The sequence below is a fragment of the Natator depressus genome, chromosome 5 (genome assembly GCF_965152275.1).
Source record: "Natator depressus isolate rNatDep1 chromosome 5, rNatDep2.hap1, whole genome shotgun sequence".
Classification (NCBI taxonomy): Eukaryota; Metazoa; Chordata; order Testudines; family Cheloniidae; genus Natator; species Natator depressus.
In genome coordinates, this window is record NC_134238.1 from 94,025,612 (window position 1) to 94,040,102 (window position 14,491).

Below are 14,491 nucleotides of genomic sequence, written 5' to 3' on the forward strand. Positions count from 1 at the left end.
TAGGCCACAATGCCTTGGGAACATTTGCCTATAAAAGGGTATTTTGAGTAGTTTGAATAAAACATCCTTGGATCAGTTTTCACAAGCCCTCTCGATGCAGCTCTTTGGCTGCATTCCAACTGCTTTCTCTTTCAGTCTCAGTGCTCCCCTGATCCCCTCCTTCCCTGGTTCCAATCCAGCTGTTATCAGCTGTGCATTCCCTGACACACTGGCTCTGGCTCTTTCGCAGTATCCCCCTGTCTAATGTTTCCTTTTGTGCCCAGATTTGGTTGGTCTGCAGCCTTTTACTGGCTCCAAGGTTCCCACTGATTTATCATAGCGGTCTTCTTCTTAGGGTAGTTGGTGGTGAGACACACACAGAGCATCTGTAAGACAGTCTGAGGCCTTTAGATGAGACAGGGCAGATCTTCCCTGCTTTTTATGTCAGATTTCTTCTGGGATCCAGTTCTTAAAAGGTCCCAAAGTATCCATTCATCCACCTGTTCTTCTAAAGCTGCAATATTGCTCTGCGTCCCTGCCTTTCTCGTCAGTTGATCTGTGGCTGATCCTTCAAGTCCATGTGGGAGAATTTTAGTCTTAACTTGGAATTTCAATGATTTCATAATTCAGGTTAGGACTTCAGTATAAATTTATATCTTAAGCTGCATGAGCTGCAGGCTCACTACAGCAATTTAAGATATACATTTATACTGAAGTCCTAACCTGAACTATGAAATTACAGAATTTGAATTTGAATTACAGAATTCAAATTTGAAAATTTTAGGTAGAACAATGCAAAAGAGAAAAAAACCTAGATATTGTAGGAAAACGGAAAAATAGATAAAAATACAAAAATAAGGGAGAGGTATAGCAATAGCAAGAGAATAAAGGAGAAAGCAATACAGTAGACAAAAAGGAGCAAAAAGGGGTAAGAAAATCATGGATTCAGGATTATGTTAGACTAGAGGTGCAATTGCACAGTGTAGAAATAATACATAGGAAAAAAGGTAAAAACAAGTGTTACAGGGAGACAAATATGATGACAACCAGAAGGCATCTGTAGCATAAGAAATTTGTGTGCACATACCCCTTTAAAAAAATCAATATACTGCAAATCGTGCCAATTCTCAACTTGGCAGCAACGAAGGAACTGAATTCAGATCCTTGTGTTCTAATAAACCGATTTGCAGAAGTGCCGAGTATCTGCAGTGCCTATTGATTTCAGCTAGAGTTGTGGATGCTTAGCACCTCTGAAAATCAGGCCCAAAAGTCTCCATCACTTGTGTTAAAGAGGAATCTCTTTCGAGAAAAAAAAAAGGGTGTAAAGTTGTTAGTAGGATAGGACCTTTTACCCACTGTTGACAGATCTGATTCCATCCCATAGAGGACAGTTGTAGACGTCACTATCAAGAGGCAAATGTATTAAGCAGTGCAGAAGGAAGACCATGAAAAACAAAAAAAGATTTAATTTAAAAAAAATAACACTGGAGAAAGCCAACAAAGTTGCAGAGCCAAACAGATCAGTTCTACAGGAGTAACACTAGTTGTATTTTAAAATTGTCAAGGCCATTGTGAATTTCTTCATCAGAACTATTTAAAGAAATTTTAGTCTTATAGGAATAGGTGAAGGGGAATTCTCATCGTGCCAAGCGTATTGGAAGTCCTTGTGTGAAGCACAACATACACCTTCTTTTCTGCTTCTTCTGTTATGGCAAAAACAGACAAAAATAAGATAAACCATACAAATACTAAAGCTAGTTGAAAAATAGGAAAACTTCTTCAAGACTTCTTTTGTGAACAGTCCATCCCTTTTTGTCAAAATTCAAAGTTTCAACAAAACTTTTCACTGAAATTTTGAAATTCAGAAAATTTCAGCCATCTAGCTTATATCTAGTTGAAAAACGTGATGAATTTTTTAGGGGAAATTTTTTACAACAAAACCAATCACTTTTCTGATCTAACTTTGAAATTTCAGTGAAAAATTGACTAAAAGAATTGAAATTCAGAAAATTTCAACCAGCTCTAATGTTCACTGTCAAACAACTTTTAAATCTGAGGCACACAGGACAGGGACCTAGGAAGTCATGAGTTCAAATCCTGGTTCTGAAAATGACTACCTCTAAGGGCTTTGGTAAGTTGCCTAACTTCTCTATCTCAGTATCTCCATCTATAAAATGGGAATAATGGCACTTGCATACCTATTGCGCAGCAGTGTTGTGAAAAATGATAAGTTAATATTTGCACAGCACCTTGCACTGTGTATTATAGTATGGTTATTAAAATATATGGCTCAAACAGAGACCCATTGTCCAATATTTTATAGTATGTAACTAGAAGGATGATTCAAGGTTTTTTAGTGATGAATAAATTCCAACGTTCAGGATATTGATTTTTTCCACCTTAATTTTATTATCGCCCAAGAATTAAACTTAGTAACCACTTGGACATATTCTGTAGTACATGATTAAATCAAGCCTGCACCTATTTCTTCTTAATTTGCAGCTCTTAATTAGAAATAATTAATCAGCTTACACTAGTCACTTGCATGTAATATGATTATACCACAGGATCTGTTACACCACTTTGGGTAAAAGTAATTGCTTCTTCTTCTGAAATCTCAGATGTCCAGACATGGATTCCCTCTAGGCTGTTCATTTTTATTTATTTTTATTTTTTTTTGGTATGCAGATATAGGTGAGATAGGGAATCACTAAAAAGTCCACTTGAACTGTAATGTCCTTCCTGCATTGAATCCAAGCTGTGCAATACATGTCACTTTGATTTGTTGAATACTGTTCTGTAATTTGGGGCTCTTCAGTTTATCAACCTAAGAATCCCTTCCAAAGCCTCTTTTAAAAACAAGTTGTAGAAATTTCCTGCTTACAGATTTGTAGCACAGAAATGTTGCAGTTAGGAACTGATTCTAGGAAGTTATTTTGAAGATTTTCATGTCAATATATTTTTTCTCTCCCTAGACTAGGTTGGGCTAATGGGTCTTACTTATGGTTTATATTTCTCTTTGTAGCTGAGTATTTCCTGACAACTTTTATATATATTTTTTGGAGTGGGAGCTTATGGCCTAATACTCTATCATCTTCTCCCTTCCTAATTGTGTATAATGATACCGTATTTTCTGAATCTCCTGTTTTGTTGTGGTTGTTTGATATTGTCTGGTTAGCATGTTTCTGGCTGAGCCTGCAAATCCCTTCTACTTGCCCTAGTTAGATGATCAGCTTCAAAAGGCAAAGGCACACACATGCAATTAATGTGCTTTCCTACCACTTCTTGTAGCTTAATATGTTACTTGAAATAACCCATCTCATTTGTAAAACAGTTACATAGTTCACATCTGTAACCAGAAGAATCATTTCCTATTCAAAATGCACAACAGACTGACCACATTTTAAATCATTTCTGTTGTAATTTTGAAAAAGTAGTCCAAGAATGGTAGATGACCCTAGACCACTGATATTTATGGTAATATTTCTCATCAGAAATATTGATAAAGAAAGGCCCTGGCATTCATTTATCTTTTCAAATAGAGAAAGAACTCTAGTTACAGGACATCACAGTACAAACACGTAAACATATAGTAATATTTTTTAATAAAAAGGAAGCAGAAAGGCCTTTTCTTTTTGGAATAAAAGCAAAACTGCCAAACAGTTTCTAATTCTAAAAAATATATGTCTGACAAGAGTTTGATCTGCAGTAATGATGGGCTCTGCAGTTGTGTTACTGAATGCAAAAGGGAGGGTTAAAGCAAGTACAACATTGGAAAGGGATGTATGACCACCCTGCCACCCCCATTGAAACTAGTGAGAGTTACCCCATGTGTGTTATCTGAAGGGATTATTTTGGATCCATGTGCCTTAAACTGAAAAAGATGTCTTACTTTGTAGCATAGAATTGTAAGTGGAAGAGAAATATCATTAGCAATTAAGCAAAGATATTTTGCCAAATTCATCTCTGATGTAATTCCATTAACTTCTGTTGTCATATTAATTTGGCTCATTCAGACTGAGGCCCAGATTTTAGGTGGTCCTGAGTAAATACTCAAGAAGGGGAAGAAGGCAGTCCCACCCCTGCCCTTGGGCCAGCCACAATGTGATTGGATAATTCAGGCATGGCTTTAGGTTAGTGCTGATAATGGGAAGGTGAAAGAGCTGAGGGCTGGATCCCACCTGGTATTGAGCACTCTTAATCCATGCTGAACTTTAAGCATGAAAGTAGTTTAACTGAAGTCAAGTTAAGAACATGCGTAAGTGCTTTGCTGGATCAGGGTGAGGGTACTCAACACCCTGCAGAATCGAGCGCTAGGAAGGGAAAGAGCGGGGTAGGCAAGAAAGAACAGATTGCAAGTGACGGGGGGGAAGAACACATGTCGAGCAGAAAGGGAGTGCTACTTTGGCTCCTTGCAGAGATCACAAGGAAGGATTTTTTTAAGGGAGGAAGAAACAAGAATAAAAAAAAATATTGCATTGTGATGACCAATACCACTTTTTACTAATTCTCCTTCCCTGATTTTTATGTGACTTGTATTATATCTGAAATAGGGATAAGAAGGAATAGAGAATAAATTCTGCACTGTGTTTTGTTTTGTTTTTGTTTTTAATCCACCAGGCAGATGCAAGAGAGAGAGTATCTCCAATCCCCTAAAATTATTTTTATATCTGTTGAGCCATCTCACAATGAACCCATTCTCCCTCCAAAAGCTCCATCTTTCGTTGAGAATCAGTGACAAAACAGGCACTAACCAAGCCTGTTGTTTATTGCAAGGCCATGGTGGCACTGGGGTTATCTGTGAAATTTGAGAAGCTTGTTTGTTTTTAATATGGCTAATTTTCCAGTCTCCTCTCTGAATGGCATTCTCTTTGTACTTTGTTCTCCAGTCTTACCATTATTATTTTTTCAAAACAAACATGGATAAGCAACATTTTTATGTGATTATGGGCGTGACATTCTTTGCGTTTACCTTTCTTTGACCACTTTATAAAAGCCCTGAACATAGTGCCCTGCAGAGTAAAAAATATAAATACATTTCTGCACATAGGAGGGGAAAATATGAAAGATCTGTGAAAAAACGTAGAAAATGTCAGTGTGCTGTTTCCTGGCCTAGCGGCCTTCTCCAGCCTAAGTGTGATGTAGCTTTTGGGCACAGAAAACGGGAGGGTCAAAGGCCTGCGCTGGGTATGGCGAACTGCAGCCGCTGGGAGCTGTGGGTGGCCGTGCAATGTAAACAAACTATCTGGCGGCCCACCAGCAGATTACCCTGACAGGCTGCAGGTTGCCCACCACTGATCTAGAGGTTGTTTCATCAGATATGTGGCCAACTAAACCATAAAAAGGGAATGTAAAAGAGTTCAAGTCAGCTTTCCCCACCCCCATTCGCTCTCATACAAATCTGATATCTGGCTCTGAACTGCCTTTAAGAAATACACATTTTTGAACTTACTTTTGTGCAAGACTGCAGGCCTTATATATCAAAGCTAATGTCCCGTAACCTGACTCCTAATACAGCTGGTCGTTGAATGACTGGTCTGTGTACCACACAAGTCATTTAGGACACAAAGTTTAATTTACTTTGACCTCAGTTTCAAGAGAAAACATCTTTTTATCAATCCACTAAATCGTGCATGACTATAATGGAGCCTCTAATGCAGCTGAGTAGTCCTTCAACAAGGAGCATTCACCGGAAAGAAAAAGTGTTCTCTCTATTCCTAACATTGTGGTCAGCATCATCTTGTGTGCCTGGAAATTCTTCAAGCATGGACGTAAGGGGTTTCCGATGTACTAACGCTTCCCTCTGTGGGTGAAGGAGTGGGAAGGGTTTGCCCACTGTAGAATGGAGTTCCTGCATTACCAGAGGATTCTGCTGACATTTGTGGAGGCCCAATGCCTGTAGGTGGGTTCCCAGCCTATGCTCTGCCAAGGATTTGTCTGTTATCTGCTGCCTCCAGAATTCCCTTCAGAGCGTGGAGGAGGAACCCAAGTCAGTTAATGCAAAGAACGTCAGGTTTTTACAAAAATCCTGCCAGATTGGGGGTGATAGTGCTGCAGAAAGTCAACATGTCCCCACCTTGCCCATTTCTGCACTGCTGGGGAGTTTGAGGAAGAAGTGTACAATACAGTAGAAGCAGTACTCCTCCTTTCCATGCCCTTCCCCCAGTCCACCAGGTTTTTACCCATTCTGGCTGTGAAAGGGGAAATGAAAACAATAGTCATCTGAGAGTAACTAAGGCTAGTTCCCGTCTCTTTTTTTAAATGTCTGCTTTGCATATTAATTTATAAGTAAATAAACATTAATCATGTCTCCATTCTGTAAAAACTTTATTTTTACTGACGATATTAGAGCTCATGTTTCCAGCGTGACATGCTTATTTGGTCAGTCGAGGGTGCATACAAGGGCTCTAAAAATATCATTCTCAGGACATTTTTCTCAAGTGCTGTTCATTGTTTATTTCATAGAAAAGGGACTTGACGCTAAAAAAAAAAAGCATTATCTCAGCAAAAACTGCTTAGATATTTACATTCAGCTTTGCTGTAAGGCCATAATATATGCCCCTCTTTGATTTGAAATGCAGGAGATCATTTTGTGTCAACAAGGCTGTTTATGATCATGTTTTAAATTATTTTTTATGTACCTACAGTGTCCCAAATCTGTCAAGTCTCCATCTGGAGGAGGGTACCTCTTGCTTCTACATCTGTCACACAACAAATACCCCACATTGAATATTGTATATTAATTACATAAAAATGCTGTTCCATCTAATTGAGCTTAGAGATTCTTGGCCAAATTCTGTTTTCAATTACTTGAATATCACTCCTATTGAAATCAATGGGCTAGTTCAACCTGTGAAGAGAATGTAGTTTATAGGGGTAGAGATTCAATTCACGCTTGGGGTGTAAAACTTTAACAGCCCATTAATAACAAATTATTAACTCAGTTTAATTCATTTCAGAAAATTGCTCCTTTAGATATTATTTGTATAGCGATAGCACCTAGGAGGACAATCAGAGACCAGGACCCCATTGTTTTAGGCATGGTACAAACACAGATCAAAAAGATGGTCCGTCTCTCAAAGAGCTTACAGTAGTATCCTAGTTTTGTCTTTTGTTTTGCTACAGAACACTTTCAAATAAAATGGACACAATTGGGATAAAACTCATTTTAAATTTATTTTTACACTTGAGATTATGAAACAAAGTATTTTTTAAATTTACCATTCACCATTTATGTTGCCTGTTTTATTTTTGCTTTTCGCCCATTATAAGGAATAAAAATTACCTTGTGACTTTCACTTATAATCACGTTCTGCTTTCAGATACTTATGCAATAGCACAGTGGTTCTCAAACTGGTGTCCCCTTTCACATATTCCAGAGTGGTAGCTTTATTAGTCTGTATCAGCAAAAACGAGGAATCCTTGTGGCACCTTAGAGACTAACAAATTTATTTGGGCATAAGCTTTCGTGGGCTAAAACCCACTTCATCCGATGCATGGAGTGAAAAATACAGTAAGCAGTATATATATATGAAAAGATAGGAGTTGCCTTACCAAGTGGGAGGAAGGGGGGACAGTGCTAACGAGGCAAATTCAGTTAACGTGGAAGTGGCCTATTCTCAACAGTTGATTACTTTTGCAGTGCTAACCAGGCCAGTGCAATCTAGGTGGACGTCGCCCACTTCCAACAGTTGACAAGAAGGTGTGAGTATCAGCAGAGGGAAAATTACTTGTTGTAGTGACCCATCCACTCCCAGTCTTTATTCAGGCCTAATTTGATGGTGTCCAGTTTGCAAATTAATTCCAGTTCTGCAGTTTCTCATTGAAGTCTGTTTTTGAATTTTTGTTGAAGAATTGCCACTTTTAAGTCTGTTATTTAGTGTCCAGGGAGATTGGAGTGCTCTCCTACTGGTTTTTGAATGTTACAATTCTTGATGTCAAATTTGTGTCCATTTATTCGTTTGTGTAGAGACTGTCCAGTTTGGCCAATGTACATGGCAGAGGGACATTGCTGGCACATGATGGCATATATCACATTGGTAGATGTGCAGGTGAACGAGCCCCTGATGATGTGACTGATGTGGTTAGGTCCTGTGACGGTGTCCCTTGAATAGATATGCGGACAGAGTTGGCAACGGGGTTTGTTGCAAGGATAGGTTCCTGGGTTAGTGTTTTTGTTGTGTGGTGGTAGTTGCTGGTGAGTATTTGCTTCAGGTTGGGGGGGCTTTCTGTAAGCGAGGACAGCACTACAAAAGTAATCAGCTGTTGAGAATAGGCTACTTCCACCTTAATTGAATTGGTCTCGTTAGCACTGACCTCCCTCTTGATTAGGCAGCTCCCATCTTTACATGTATACTCCTTACTGTATTTTTCACTCCATGCATCTGATGAAGTGGGTTTTAGCCCACAAAAGTTTATGCCCAAATAAATCCCTTTCACATAGCAAGCCTCTGAGTGTGACCCCCCTTATAAATTAAAAACACTTTTTTATATTTAACATCAGAAATGCTGGAGGCAAAGCCGGGTTTGGTTGGAGGCTGACAGCTCACGACCCCCCATGTAATAAACTCGCGTCCCCAAGTTTGAGAATCCTTGCAATAACAGAATATTTTTCTGTTTCACAGAACAATAAGGGAAATTTAAATTTAAAAACAAACCATATTTTAGCGACATTTTTAAAATATCAAGAAAACATGTCTATTAATATTGGCCAACCTTTTCAAACTTGTGCCTACAGACACCTAAATAAGTGGCCCGATTTTCAGAAGTGCGAAACTCCTGCAGTCTCATGCTTAGATTTAGGCATCTAAATTGTAAAATGTTAATAAAACACATTTTAAATAAAACCTGAATGTGGACACTAAAGCGAATATATTCACAAATATATACACTCCTGCTCTGATGTTTGCATACAGTATCTTATTTAGCTTTACTGAGACATCTAAATGTCATTATAAAACTCAGGCTTCATTTCATATTCGTTTAAAAGGATAAATTAGTTTTAATAACAGAATTTTACTGTGTATTGGTCAAAGCATTTAAATAGTTAATCGTTTATTTACATTTTGTAAGGAAACAGTGATGACATTCAAAGTGTCAGTTTTCTGTAGCGCTTCTGTGCACAGATAACATTTATTTTGATTCTACTGTTTAGTGTTAACAATTACAAACAATTTAATGCCATTTATTTTATCCATTAGCAGGGTGCTTTGATCAGACTTTTTCATTTATTCTACTGTTGTCCATAACAAGAAAGAAAAATACAAAGCCTCTTTGACAACAACCAGACGTGTTCCAAAGTGGTGTGTTTTGTAGATGAAATTAAGTAATTAAAACAATTCCTTTTTCAGTACTCAAGTTATTTGACTTTGCATAGGAAATTCATTGTGCAATAAATCTAGTGAAGTGATGACAAAGCATTTCATTGCTTTCTCACAATCAACAACACACAACACCATAGAAACACTAACCCAAGAACCAATCCCTGTAACAAACCTCGATGCCTTCTCTGTCCCCATACTACTCTAGTGACACCATCAGAGGACCCAACCATATTAGCTAGACCATCAGGGATTCATTCACCTGCACATCTACCAATGTGATATATGCCATCATGTGCCAGCAATGCCCCTCTGCCGTGTACATTGGCCAAACCGGACAGTCTCTACGTAAAAGAATAAATGGACACAAATCGGACATCAGGAATGGTAACATACAAAAGCCAGTAGGAGAACACTTCAGTCTTCCTGGACAGTCTATAACAGATTTAAAAGTAGCCATACTTGAACAAAAAAACTTCAGAAACAGACTTCAAAGAGAAACTGCAGAACTAAAATTCATTTGCAAATTTAACGCCATTAATTTGGGCTTGAATAGGAACTGGGAGTGGCTGGCTCATTGCAAAAGCAGCTTTGCCTCTCCTGGAATTGACACCTCCTCAACAGTTATTGGGAGTGGACAACATCCACCCTGATCGAATTGGCCCTGTCAACACTGGCTCTCCACTTGTGAGGTAACTCCCCTCTCTTCATGTGTCAATATAATAATGTCTGCATCTGTAATTTTCACTCCATGCATCTGAGGAAGTAGGTTTTTTACCCACAAAAGCTTATGCCCAAATAAATCTGTTGGAGTCCGTTGGCACCTTAAAGACATTGTCATTTCATTTAGGGAGAAGGCCTGCCCATGCATCATCCACAATGTAGAAGCCTTTGGTTCTCTATACAATTCCCAGGCTCCATAGCCACAGAGCAGAGATGGAATCCTAAAATGGAAAGTTGCCCATCTAGCTCTGGCCCCTGCAGAGTCTAGACATGGCATTGTTACATGAGACTAGATAATAAGGTGCCTCCTCTGATGTTCCTTCGTGGGCATATATTTGCCCAGCTGAGTGATATTTAGGGAGATTGTACAGGCCACCAATTCTAAAAGCTCATTGAAAGAAACTGGGTGACACTCTGTCAGAGGAAAGCTAATCTTATGGTAAAAGAAATGGACTAGAATCAGGTGTTTGGGGCTCAATTCCTTGCTATGCCACAGTCTTCCTCTGTCACCTTGTACAAGTCATTTAAGGCCTGATCCAAAGCCCCTTGAAATCAGTGGAATTTTTCTGTTGACATCAGTGAGCTTTAAGCGTTCTGTGCCTCAGTTCCCTATCTGCAAACTGGAGGTAATAGTTCCCTTCTCTCACCCTTTGTCTGGCATGTCTATTTAGATCGTAAGCTGTTCAGGGCAGGGACTGTCTCTTACTGTGTGTTTGCATAGTGTTTAGCACAATGGGGCCCAGATGTTGGTTGGGGTCTCTATGCACTACCATCATACAATAAATACACAATAATAATAATAATAAATAACCAAAGAAGGCCATGCTCTGACACTGCTCCCAGGATGCTGGCCAAACAGCCAGATAGGATTTTTTCCCCCAACAAAGTAGATAGAAAGAATGTACAACAAGGAACGCTGTAACAAAGAACTAAGGCAAGTTGGATTAATTAGACTCCCCATCAGTTCAAGTGAGTCTGCTGGATGAGACTCTGCTGAAGATATATCAGAGGAAAATACTTACTACTTTGCCCTTATCACAGCTCCAGCACGGGAATGTTAAAATTTTCTATACTGCTACTGATCTGCCTCATACTCACTTTTCCACAGCCATTACTTTAACCTCCATCTTTGTTAATTCTTAATTCCAAGATTGTTTCCCTTGGTGCCCTGTGATGATGAAGTGTACAGGAGACAACTGGGTGGCAGTCAATTGTTATAATATTCTCCTAAACCATTAGCAGAGTTGTTCAGTGGATAAACAGAGCCTCCTGTAGATACAACTGAATGGAAACTGGCTCCTTCAAAACAAAAAGAAAAGGAGTACTTGTGGCACCTTAGAGACTAACCAATTTATTTGAGCATAAGCTATCGTGAGCTACAGCTCACTTATGCTCAGTGCAGACTAACACGGCTGTTACTCTGAATCCTTTAAAACAGGTCCTCCATCTGGACAGGACAGGCTATAACATCATTAACAGGCTATAACATCAGTCTCAGCCCAAAAATAAGATCCAGAGTGTGATTTTTTGGGGCGGGGGGGGAGGAGAGAAGTCTCATACAAATCCATGTAGCCAAATTTCTGTGATCCAGATGTGAAAACAAAATTATTTTTCTGCTGCTAAAAAAAGCAACAACAAAAAAGCCAGACTATGTTGTACCTTAAATTGCTACTGTAAAAATATGCCTGAGACTACACATTTGCATATTCACAATAGTGTTTAAAAGTTACCTGAATACTGTGTGTTTTGTGTGTCCTTGCCTTCCATAAGAACGCACATTTCACAATGTAATCAATGACAGTTTCTTTGAATGAGCAAGGAAAGCAGGATCAGGTCTGCTGATGGTATTAGAAATTCCCCTGTTACATTAACATCTTTGATCTTGTATTTTTTTCAATAATTAATTCGTAGTTATTTTCAACATTCCAGTTGGATGTTTATAGAGAGTTGGTTGCCTATTCTCAAAAAGCTATTTAGCCATGGCATTTTGGGCTTTTTTTTTCAGTTCACAAACTATCTGCAAACAAAATTATGTTTTCCACAATGTTTTTTCTTTTTTAAAGTTATTCAACTAAATTTTTATGTGAAGATATTTCACTTTGGATTTCCTATGAAATGTTTCCTGCAAATATTGCTTTGCGTAATCAGTATTCATAATTTAAAATTGAGCTGTTTGGAAAGGACACATAGGTCACACAATATGTTTATTCTGATAGATTTAGTGTAACTTTTCAGAATAAGGCTTATGGTGTAAATACTCACAGTTATGAAACTGAAATTTACTTTAAATTAATATTCTGTCACATTCATTTCAAATTTGCTGTTTCTGTGAACATTCCTACTAGCAAACTTGTTTGTAAAAATTTTACAGAAAGTGAATACAAAAGGGGAATGAACACAGCTGAAGTGATTTATTTTAAAAAATTCTAATATTTGCAATTTCCCCCCAGCATTTGCTATACATTATCCCAATTAATAGTCATTTTTAGGTATAATTATTAGTATAGTTCCCTAATATTTTCCTAACTAATATTACTTGATATGAAAGTTAAACATTTGATAGGAGTTTTTGCAACATAGAAAATCTGTCACAAAATTCCAGGATATTATTTTTGTGCTTCTGAGTTCTTTCAGTCCTATACATGCCTTTCTGAAATTCCATGACAGAATGAGACACTTTAGCTGATTCACATGCAAAATAGCCCTAAAATATGAATAAAATCAAAATAATGTAATATCCTTTTAGTCTTAATGTTGACGTACAGCAAATGTGATTATGGTAATTAGGTTATTATGGAAGTCTTGCTATGATATATGATTTGCGTGCAGTGGCTCAGGATAGCCACAACTTTCTGGCACCTAGTGCTGCATTAGCAACTTGCGAGAAGCCCAAAAGCTGCACTTAATTTGCATAAAATGGAAACAACTGCAGTCTGCTGAAGTGGGGTTACACAATGCTACGTCCTAATCCAAACTCAAGTGCGTGATTATGCGGTGGGGTTTGCACTCTCCAGGGGCCACATCTCCATATCAACAATAGAGGTAACTAAGAGCTACCTAGACATGTTCCATCAGCCACATTGTGGTCCTCACTGTATGACTGTAGCCTGTTTGCAAATCAAATATTAAAATTAGACATGTATGAGGAAAGACAGTGCTCCAAATTAGATTAAATTGATCTTGGTCATCTTGCATATAACATACAGTATGTCAATTTAAGGTGTTGCTTTGTTGTTGTTTTTTCCAGATTGGTACCAGAGGATGTGGGAATGGACATCCCCTTTGAGGAGGGTGTACTAAGTCCTGATACTACAGAGATCAGGCCTGGTAAGAGAAACCATTCATTCATTCATTCATTCATTCATTCATTCATTCAGTTATGTCTGATTTCCATGACATTTAATTATTCAGTGAGAAGGACATTTCTGTGCTGATAAGGCATCATTTCAGTGTTAGAAAAAAAAGTGTTGTTTGCTTTATTTAGTTAATTCTGTACTTCACTTGACAAATGATAATAATTAGCAATGTGCCACATATTTTCCCTTGTGCCCTGGTGTCAGCTGTCTGTTAATTATCACAAGAACTAAATACATTAAGTACTCTGCCTTAAGTATGCTAAATTGGACTTCAGTCTAAATGGGGTAAGTAAGTTCAGATATTAAAAGACACTAATCCAAAGAAAAGAGCTTAAAATATTGCATAAAATGCAGTAGCAGGAAAGAAATCATGCCAAACTTGTATTTTAATTAACTGAGAATATCTTTAATTACACCCAACTATGAGGAACAAGGTTATGTTGCATATTTATAACTACTACTGTAGAGAATTTCACATTATATAATCAGACAAAATACAGAGCAGCATATTTGCAAAATACCACCACAAGAATGATACCAAACAAATACTACAATAGCTACCTAAAGGTATATTCATTCTTTCTGGATTCAAAGGTACCTTGGTTCAACATTGAAATGAACTGTGTGATCCACATATACTGTCAGAAGCACATCTGAACTTTGCTTTTGGCCCATAATTTTGTAATAAAAACAAAGTGCACCTGTATCTAAATATTACAGAAGTTTGGAAAAGGTGGTAACCAGATTTGAACTTTCTCGCTCAGGCATGTCTTCAAAGGAGCTAGATCCCATTTTGAACAATTTAAGAGAAAGTGATTATGATTAATAATGGTGTTACTATCAGAGTTTGGAACATGCCAATACAAATCCTTCATCTGTTGTTTAAATATAATGATAATTTTAACTAAATTTATAGGGCCAAATTCTGTCCTGGGATGCTTCCATATGTATCTCACTGAGGTCATTGGGAATTCATGTAATTTAGAGCTTCTAGCTACATTTGACATTTCTGAAGACATAAATCTATTTTGGTTTCTTGTTAACTTTTTTTACAATTGATTTTATATATTATACAATTTTAAATGACTGGTTGATAGAAAATATCATTGTTGA

At 37.8% G+C, this 14,491-nt stretch overlaps 1 protein-coding gene across 1 annotated transcript in view; it reads left to right on the forward strand.

The window, feature by feature from the left end:
* PRUNE2 (prune homolog 2 with BCH domain) overlaps window positions 1-14,491 on the forward strand; it is a 173,998-nt gene that overhangs the window by 127,231 nt on the left and 32,276 nt on the right. Inside the window, exon 10 of the mRNA XM_074953222.1 lies at window positions 13,270-13,349. Within this exon, the coding sequence (XP_074809323.1) occupies window positions 13,270-13,349 (80 nt within the window). The remainder of the gene's footprint in view (window positions 1-13,269; window positions 13,350-14,491) is intronic.